The sequence below is a fragment of the Spea bombifrons genome, chromosome 4, assembly GCF_027358695.1.
Source record: "Spea bombifrons isolate aSpeBom1 chromosome 4, aSpeBom1.2.pri, whole genome shotgun sequence".
NCBI lineage: Eukaryota > Metazoa > Chordata > Amphibia > Anura > Pelobatidae > Spea > Spea bombifrons.
Genome location: NC_071090.1, coordinates 5,468,418 through 5,478,474, shown reverse-complemented (window position 1 = coordinate 5,478,474; position 10,057 = coordinate 5,468,418). Strand labels below are relative to the sequence as shown.

The 10,057-nt window shown below is 42.2% G+C and overlaps 1 protein-coding gene across 1 annotated transcript; it reads left to right on the top strand.

Annotated features, from left to right (window-relative positions):
* The first annotated feature begins 2,717 nt into the window (after positions 1–2,717).
* LOC128490491 (sodium- and chloride-dependent GABA transporter 1-like) lies at positions 2,718–9,894 on the top strand. The gene is made up of 15 exons (XM_053462386.1): positions 2,718–2,778; positions 3,618–3,850; positions 4,286–4,417; positions 4,915–5,015; positions 5,450–5,559; positions 5,929–6,061; positions 6,430–6,564; positions 6,798–6,901; positions 6,981–7,105; positions 7,384–7,496; positions 7,732–7,863; positions 8,245–8,347; positions 8,502–8,602; positions 9,102–9,269; positions 9,768–9,894. The coding sequence occupies exons 2-15, from the start codon at positions 3,619–3,621 to the stop codon at positions 9,873–9,875; spliced, it is 1,797 nt and encodes a 598-aa protein (XP_053318361.1). The 5' UTR covers positions 2,718–2,778; position 3,618; the 3' UTR covers positions 9,876–9,894.
* The last annotated feature ends 163 nt before the right edge of the window (positions 9,895–10,057 follow it).

Sequence of the window (10,057 nt, the reverse complement as noted above, 5' to 3'; positions counted from 1 at the left end):
ACCCCTCCTTCGCACAACAGTCAAGGCCCACTATAGCCCATGCTGGCCCCCCCGTGGGCATCAATCCAGATGCCAGAATTATCTTATCGTAAAAGCTTTTACGAGGATTTTGATAGCCAGCGTCCATGTAGTAGTACATAATCTGTAAAGTACTATTGTAGGCTAAAATTATACCCTTGATTCGGCTTGGTCCTCACCCCCTCCTTCTCGCTATGGTTTATTAGCCTCAGAGCAGTTACACAGCATTGTGTATAAATAACTCTCCACGCGTCATCCCGAGCGAGCAGAGCTCTGCCAAGCCAACCCATCACGCTCACACATCCAACGGGGACACATTTTCAACTCGTAAAGATTCACCAGTTGCCTCTGAATTGCCACTGAGGGCTCCTTCGGGTATCTGAACATGACGTTGCGGGAGACAACCTCGGGGGGCAGCGTCTCGGTCTTGTTGTGTTGGGTGACCTCGTGTTGCCAGTAGCCGTTTCATCCATCCATGCAACTAACCGGATTCATGAGCCCCTTAGCACGCTTTACAACCTTATGAACCTACACTCTCAGGGTCCAACCAACATACCAGGACACGAAACCAGAACATACACTTCTACTGTTTGGGTTCTTTCGCTGGATTATTTGGGATTGGTAACCATCTAGTCTCTCGTCACAGATACAGTTTCTATTTTAAGTGATGTTTTTCTGTAGACCAGGGATAAAAATCCCAAATAAGCCATTTCCCTCCAATGTAATTGAATAAGAACATTCAGAAGGAGGCGACCCTCCCCAAAAATACAAGTTTTTGGATGAATATAGGGTGAGGTTTTTAAAACAGGGAAACCCCTATTGCGATCTATTGCAAACTTTTTAATAGTACTATAATTCTGTAAAATAACTTGTATTTGTCTTACTTTGTGACCTCCTCAAACATTATTCCTAGGGTCCCTAGAAGTTCAATACCAGCCTTGCCAATCCGAGTTCATTTGCTGAGTTGAGCCAAGCTGGAACCCATTCAAATTCCATTAAAAAAAAACAACAAAAAATGATAATTTTCATGCTGGTATCTACCATGTTCTTCACAAACCAAAAAATAAAAAAGTTGTATTATGACCCAATAACCCCAAGAACAAAGCCTCCAGTAAACTAATTCTAGTTTAAATTTCCCATAAATGCTGGATCCAGTATGATGCCCAAAGGGTTCATTCGAGTCACAACTGGTCACTGTTGCCTTAGCACTGGGACAGTAAATGGTTAACGTGATGGTTTCACACACGACCCCAGATCCACCCACCAGGTTTGAGCCGAAAGACGTAAGAACAGGGTTTTTTTTTTTTTTTTTTTTTTAGGAGCACATTTTTCCGATGCCGAAATAATCTGATCTGACAGCTCGGGCCGAGCGCCAGGAAAAACTGGGTGACAGTTGGAGGTGGGGAGGAAAACGACACAATCGCTACTAGTTCTAATCCGCGACACATAGGAGCGGATGCATAAAACCGGGGCAAGTCACACTTCCCATGACGCTGCCTGTTAATTCACCCGACCGATGTAAATGTATTAGGGCAGAAGCGATGCCTCGATACATAAACGTCTCCGTTTTCTGGCTGGGGAATAGCGGGAGACGTTGGGCAGTCTCAGCGATGAGGGAGAGATGTTTAACGATCTATACATTCTGCTACCGTTGACTAAGACGCCTTCTTTGCTTGTACCAATATACATGGCTTTGTCCATTTTCGTTTTGTTTAGGGAAAAGGGGAGATAGATGAAGTGTATCGGTGATGACGCACCTTATTAGACAGAAGAACCATCGACGAGAAGCCGGTACTGGAAGAAAAGGTCTCCCGGTCAAAGCTGGTTTATTAAAAGAAGCCAAAAACGTCTACATAATTAGTGACATTCATCTGAAAAGGGTAGAACGCTGGAGGGAGGTTGACGTAAGGTAGACATGACGGTAAGACCTGAAACGAGGAGATATGAGAGGAAGCTAAGAAGGAAACATAGAGATGGGATCCAGCGGTCCTGGCGATTGTGCTAGAACTGGGATTTAAACACCGGTTTAGGCAGCCGTCCAAGTATAAAGAGAGCTGCTTCTTTCACACGTTCCGCTCTACGTGACGTACGTCGGCACATTGCGATTATCAATAAATGCCTTTATATTTTGCTGGAGATAGAATGTAATTTGAGGATTTTTTTTTTAGCTCAATAATAATGGCTGACGAACATACCAATATTTCATAAATAACAAGCACTGAGCTATCATCAAAAGGCTCTTAAAACAAGAAAACAAAATTATATATGCAAGAGTGGGCAACACAAAAGGCAGCTCGGCTAATGCCTAGAGGCACTGGCTATGGCCATAACAATCATCATAGGGGTTTGCATACTCCCTACAGTTTGCCTGTAACGCAAAGTAAATGCGGAGGTACAATCGGCCAAGATAATGTTGTCGGAGTCAAAGGTCCACTTGGGTCTCGATCTGGAAGAAGGAGAAGAATTAAGAAGAGTTCTGATATTCTAATAATTTACATAGATCAAAGATCACTGTCCTTCAGAGACGCCCCGCGGTCGCTCCGGGCTGTAGATGTGTAGAAGGCTGATGACATTGGACATGAGCTGTAAGTTCATTAGGAACGGATCGATAAATGAGCTAATAATGAGTTTGTTCATGAATGGTGATTGGGGGTGGAAATACACAGAGGTGCCGAGCGAAGGCTGGGTGGGTTAGTTCGGGTTGTGGGTCGGTTGTAGAAGGACGTCTTGGTCACATCATACGAGAGGGAAGTTCAAAAGGTAAGGGATCATCTCCAGATACCAATCAATGCTTGAGTGCCAGGGTTGTGTTGGTCCTGAATAAAGTAAGGAAAGAGTCAATATAAAATATTTGGATAGCCCACCTTACATACTACTGTAGATTCAAACTTTGGATAGAATGCTCAAATTTGTATTATTACTCATATATGAACAGGGATATGTCATTTATGGATCTGCGCGTTGCAAAGTATTCTCTGATTGCCATAGACGTACTGTCTTACACATGTACAATACAAATCCTGTTCACATTGAATGAGTTCTTGGAGACTTAACAAAATGTTCATGGTTGCCAATAATTCTGAATATGGATTTCTTCCTCTCTTAATGACCTCAATGAGACAAATTTCAGGGAGGGGGTTGATATTGAGGACTTACGAGTCCCACCATAAATTGTATTTTCAAGGGACATTAGCTACTTTGTTACCGTTGAGTAACCTTTATTTACTGAAGACCTCATCCCCATGTAAATTACCCATGTTCCTATCTGGCTGTGGGTAATGGAAATTAATAGCTGTGAGTTTGCCCAGTGATTGTGAACATCCATAAAATTATTCTGAGTCTTGTTCTACTGCCGCCAGTACCATCTACCAAGCTGAAGGCAGTCGCTTCTCACTTTGTTTTTTTGCATGTTGCCATTATACATCTTTATTTCCATTGCCACTAGAAGATCCGGCCTTTTTGAGTTGTCTCTGGTCTTTTATCTTCCCTTTGCACTGTCTTCTTTCCTTGTGCACCTCCTTCTGCATGTACCCTGTCTTCTCTTACTAAATAGTCCATCACCCAAGAGCATCTTCTCTTCTACCCCATCTCTGGCCCAGCATGGGTAAGACAGATGGTGACTCCGTAGAGCTAACATCACCCACTGAGGGGCGCCAGGCAGTGCCTATGGAGATATCTTGCCCTGCCTCTGAAGAGAGCAAGAAGAATCAAGAGACTGAAGACAGAGGAACATGGAAAGGAAAATTTGACTTTCTCCTGTCCTGTGTGGGATATGCCATTGGACTTGGCAACGTATGGCGCTTCCCATATCTGTGTGGGAAGAATGGTGGAGGTGAGAAGAAACATGGTCTGGATTTTATTATAGCACAATATGCAGTTGCCTGGAGCACCAGAGTTATGGGGTACCACTAGAGAACCGTGTTTGGCTCCAATCACATCTGCCTTTGGCCCATCAGGTTCTCCTAACATATTGACCTTTTTTCATGTTCTATTGAAAGTGGAACATAATTTGGTCACAAGTTTCACTTTAAGGGTCCAAAATGTAGCTTTTCATATGACAGTTCTTCTTAAAATGTGTGGTGTCCAAATGTATTAAGTATAGAAGGGAAATGTGTTGTCTGGGTTATCCACACTCGATCTCATATTTTGCAGTTTCTTCCTACTTGAATATCATAGGGTTAGCCCAAAATAGCAAAATACTAAGTTTCTCTCACTGTTTCTCTCAATGAGACGGCACCGTCATGGCTCTCTCCATCGCTCGTTGCAGGTGCTTTCCTCATCCCCTATTTCCTTACGCTAGTTTTCGCTGGAATTCCATTGTTCTTCCTGGAGACAGCTCTTGGTCAGTTTACCTCCATTGGAGGACTAGGAGTTTGGAAGCTGGCGCCAATGTTTAAAGGTAAGGTACAAGGTACAACCTGTTTCCATCATAGTCATAGGTACAACTTCCTTTTTCCCTCATAGTCACAGGCACAACTTCCTGTTTCCATCATAGTCATAGGTACAACTTCCTGTTTCCCTCATAGTCACAGGTACAACTTCCTGTTTCCATCATAGTCATAGGGCCAACTTCCTGTTCCCCTCATAGTCACAGGTACAACTTCCTGTTTCCATCATAGTCATAGGTACAACTTCCTGTTTCCCTCGTAGTCATAGGTACAACTTCCTGTTTGTCTCGTAGTCACTTATTATCCTATTGTGTTTTAGAATGAGCACAATTTTAGAACGACCAGGTAAACAGTTGCCAAAGGGTTTTATATAGATAAGAGTGAATTATAGGCTCAACTAAAGAATGGGGGTGCTCTGTAATGGGGAAGATAGTCCGCCATCTTTATATCTTTATAGCATAAATTGAAAAAATTTTAGACATTTGTTGTATACCGTGTTTTTTTGCAGGAGTGGGTATGGCCGCCGTGGTCCTGTCTTTCTGGCTTAATGTATATTACATCGTTATCATCGCCTGGGCTCTATATTATCTCTTCAACTCTTTCTCATCGGTGAGTATCAAATCTGACCGTAGATCGACATGGAGAACATCACTCATTGTGACACCTAGAAATTATCTACCCTATTAGTCGGGGAGAATTATATATCTCGACGGCCCAGAACTCCAACGTTATCCATAGCTTTGCGTGATAAGAGGAGCTCGTTGATGAAGTTAAAAGCTGCTCTTTCCGCTCTCGCCTCTCAATAGCTATTATTAGGCACTTTGAGTAATTTTTAGAGTGTTTTCACACGTCTTTTTATATCCAAATGACCCAAATTTCAAGATGTTTTGCTCTACAACAAAGAGCGCAGTATTAATTATGGGTGTTGGGTATAGAAGTTAGCCAAGTGCATCTCCGTCATATGTTTTATTTGTAGTTTTTATATATTTTTGACTCAAATGTCTATTTCTCCTACTCAATGCGTTCTACTTCCATCTCGGAAGACTCTACCTTGGCAAAGTTGTGATAACAGCTGGAATACCGAAAGATGTTTCTCCAACTATTCCCTGAATGATACCACTAACCTCACCAGCGCCGTCACAGAATTTTGGGAGTAAGTCTTAGGTCTCAAAAAACATATATTGTCTAAAATATATAAATATATGTTGGATCAATGATAATAATGTATTGTATATTGCAAATTCTAATGTATTAGCAACATTTCCTACCCCCTTAACCAACCTACTCTAATTACTACCCTTTGGTTTTAAGGCAGAGATAGGTAGTTATTTTCAAATTAAAGCTCCTTTACCCCAGCTTTCCTTTGGCTGAGGGTTACGTGAGTAGTAGTTGTAACAAAGGGAATGTTACAATGGATACTGTTTTTAGACCATTAAAGACATAATTGGGGGCAGCGGATTGCCTGTCCCCTGGGGCTGGATTTTAAGCACGCCAACCCCTGCCTCTTTATATTCTTCTGCAGGAGAAACATGCATCAAATTACAGGAGGACTCGGAGAGCCGGGGACCATTCGCTGGCCACTGGCCTGCACACTGGCCTTGTCATGGGTCTTGGTTTATTTCTCCATCTGGAAAGGAGTGGAATGGACTGGGAAGGTGCTGTATGGACAGGGTGTGCCGGAGGCAGCTTAGTTTTCCCCTCCGTTATTTCTTACGTTTTACTGCATGGCCATAGCTGGCAGTATTTTCGACCACCAAAAATAACCTGTAGTACCACGCGCTGCCACAGGGGGCATATTCCTACTCAAGTAGCTGAACCAATGCGTTTTATGGTCCCTGTGCCATTGTTCATTGATTTATAGTTTTTTAGTTTGTTCCATGCCATCGCTCAGGATTTGCTGACTATTCTTCGTTGTTACCTTAACTTTTTATGTTCTCTCGCCTGGGACATTTTCCGCTGCATATCTTCTTTTTGTGTTTTTTTTTTGTTCTTTTATCGTTCCCTTCTTTTTTCTTATTCTAAGGTCGTGTATTTCTCGGCTACTTACCCTTACTTCATGCTCGTGATCCTTTTTTTTCGGGGGATCACACTCCCTGGGGCGATGGACGGCATACGTTTCTACATCACTCCAGACTTCACCAGATTAGCCGAATCTCAGGTGACAAACGAAGCGACAACATGGGGGGGGGGCAGACGGATTCAGGGGGTTTGACCGTGCATGATCCTTTCAGTATGGGGTCCGAGGAATAGAGGCCCAAAGACAATAATGTATTGTAGCTTTAAGTAACTTTGCACAAGCTTCACTGCTTCTTTCCACTAGACCATCTTGGGAAACCATTAGCCCCTTTTGGAACTGGACAGTGGTTTCCATGATGTCTTTGTCTCCCTTAGGTTTGGATGGATGCAGCCACACAAATCTTCTTTTCTTATGGATTAGGTCTGGGATCTTTGATTGCACTGGGAAGTTACAACTCCTTCCATAACAACGTGTATAGGTCAGAGAAACTTTTTGGCATTCTACTTGCCCGAATCAAGTGCTGTTCCTGCTCAAAACTCTTTGTCTACTCTAACCAGGGACTCCATAATCGTCTGCAGCGTAAACTCATTCACCAGCATGTTTGCCGGAATAGTAATTTTCTCCATCGTTGGATTCATGTCGAATATAACCAAGAAACCCATCCAGGAGTTGGCCGCATCAGGTGAGCAAATACGACAAATTTGACAGCTCTGTACCCACTGGTGGTGTTCTGCTACGTGGTTCCTCTTTAAGAGATGTCAAAGGATTTAAATTTGTATTATGATGCATATATTCCCTGCTCTTTTCACCTTTAAAATATTAAATACATAATATGTTTTATTTTGGTCCATTGGCCCAGTTCTCTTCGTTGCAACCCCTCTTCTGCTGCCATAGCTGGCCTCCAAGAACTTCCCCTATCTTGGCCGGAATAATGACTTCAATACGTTTTATCTCTCACAGGCCCAGGGCTGGCTTTCCTGGCATATCCACAAGCAGTTACACAACTGCCTATGTCCCCGATATGGTCCATTCTCTTCTTTTCCATGCTGGTAATGCTGGGCCTTGATAGCCAGGTAAGAAAAGACATCCCCTCGTTGGCTTTGGTCCATCTCATGGGCTTCTCTGCTCGCAACTGTTTCCAAGATTGTCTCTGTCTTGTTGTTAGTCTGTATTTCACCTGCCAGTGTCCGGGCGCAGTTTGTAGGTACTTATTTCTACAATCAAGAAAATTAAAAGCTAAAAGCTATTTATGTTTGTTGCTTAATGGTTCCTTCATGTGTCTTCCCTACAACCTCCGGTCTTTGCTAGTTCTGTACGGTGGAAGGGTTCATCACTGCGCTGGTGGACGAATATCCTCAGCTTCTAAGGAGCAGGAAGAAAATATTCATTGCGGCCGTGTGCTTTGTCTCCTTTATAGTTGGGTTCTCCAACATCACACAGGTATCGGTATAAAGCCATGTCACAAAGCAGGCATCGGAAACGGCTAGGATACGGGATAGTGGGGTATGAATAGAGGACAATTATCTATTGTTTTAATTACAATTTAATTACAGCCTTGAGTAGGACGTAAGCCGTCCATTGTGCAGTTCTGTTGAATATGGCAGCCCCGTATAAATCATTAAACAATAATAATAGTTTTAACTAAAAAGAGTTTTTCTCTTCAACATCGCTCTTAAATTTTACTCGTTCAGGACCATTCAAAATAATGCAGGCATGCTTCGATATATGGTCTAGAATCTATAGCCATCTTAAAACACATTTTGTACAAAGCTTCTTTGTTACGAGGCTTTCACATTACATTAACTCTCTCTTCTTGTATAGGGAGGAATTTATGTTTTCAAGCTTTTTGACTATTACTCTGCCAGTGGGATGTGCCTCCTTTTCCTGGTCTTCTTCGAGACGGTGTCCATATCGTGGTGTTACGGTGAAAGACAGATACTACTCTTTTGAATTTTGGGCTTTGTAATGCTCTAGTTTCTTAGTTTTCATTTATTTGGATCATTTTCTTTCGTGTGACTTATCATAAGGCTTTTGCCCGTCCTAAATATGTATTCTTCTATGTCGTATCTCATTGTCAGGTGTGGACCGGTTTTATCAGGACATTGAAGAAATGATTGGTTACCAGCCCTGCTCTTGGTGGAAACTCTGTTGGGCATACTTCACTCCTTTTGTGTGTCTGGTGAGGGCCATCAACATTCCATTACATGAATTCGGAATTCTGCTCACAATCCATTATACATCTAATGTGTCCTAGCGTGTTCACTTAATGCTTTACATCTCCAAAGATCTCCAAGATCTCCAAAAGTTTCCACCTCTAACAAACAGATGGTTTTAATTATACAGACCCTAAGGTAACATTATGACAATCAGTCGTAGGCAAAGAGGGCCATCAACGAACATGACATTGTATGATGTTTTCCTATGGTCCATTGAGCCCTTTGTTGCTTGAATGATAAAGCCCAAGTCCTACTTGGATGCCTCTTCCCTGCATCATTAAATGGGGGTTGGTTCTTTGGCTGTCCTAAGATGTTATCCAGCTATTATAAGCTAATATCTATATCTATATTGTCCTATTAAACTACTCAATATGTGTATTCTACGTATGTGTTCCATAACTCGTTCCAGAACTCCTCCATTTGCTCCGTATACTTTTTGTCATTCTATTTTTTATCTTGCAGGGAGTTTTCATTTTCAGTGCAGTGGAGATGACTCCCTTGACCCTCGGCCAATATGTCTACCCGGCATGGGGTCAGGGAATCGGTTGGCTCATGGCGATGTCCTCTATGGTGCTGATCCCTGGATACATGCTCTATCTGTTCCTCAGCTCCTCAGGCACCGTAAGCCAGGTACGACAAGCTGTGGCATTGCCTGATTCTAACTCCTGGGTGGCAAAGATTGCTAATTATCATTGAAGAAGACATTAAAGACGCTGTTCCACTTAGACGGAACATTACTTACTCTCACAAGTTAAGGAAATACGATTCAGAAGACGTGTAACGTTATCCTTTCATCTGAAGGTTCTAAGAAGCCTTTTCAGTTTTATGGCAACAGCCTATCAGTAGCTGGCTTTGTCTCATGGCAATTTAGCTTTCCCGGCAAAATGTCTGAGTGAGGCAAATTTTACTTGATTAACACAAAAAATGCACATTTTAGGTACAGAAATTATGTTTACAGACCTATTTTTTTCACATTTTATAGAAAAATGTCATTTTTTAATGACACTCGAGAAACGCTTTTTTTAGTTGTGCCTTTTTATGATTTAACGATTTAGGGATATTTTGCAGCGTGTTTTCCTGCATCCTCGTGGTCACTTTGTTCCATCTCTTTTTTTATTTTTGTCACAGCGTTTTCACGACATGATACAACCGCGGATAGAGAAAGTAATGCAGAAAAATGGATTACGTCCTCGGATCAGTCTGGACGGCAACATACGAGAAACCCCAGGAATTTGATTTCATTCTTGAATCCAGGTCCCCCCCCCGCTGTTCCACTTCCTGCTCGTCTGGTATCACTTCCTGTTCCCCTATTCGCATAACCGTGCTAACTACTAACAGTTAAAAAAATATGTAACTTCTTCTGTAGTTTAATATGGTTCTGTAACATTATATATAATGTATCATATAATGATCATCTA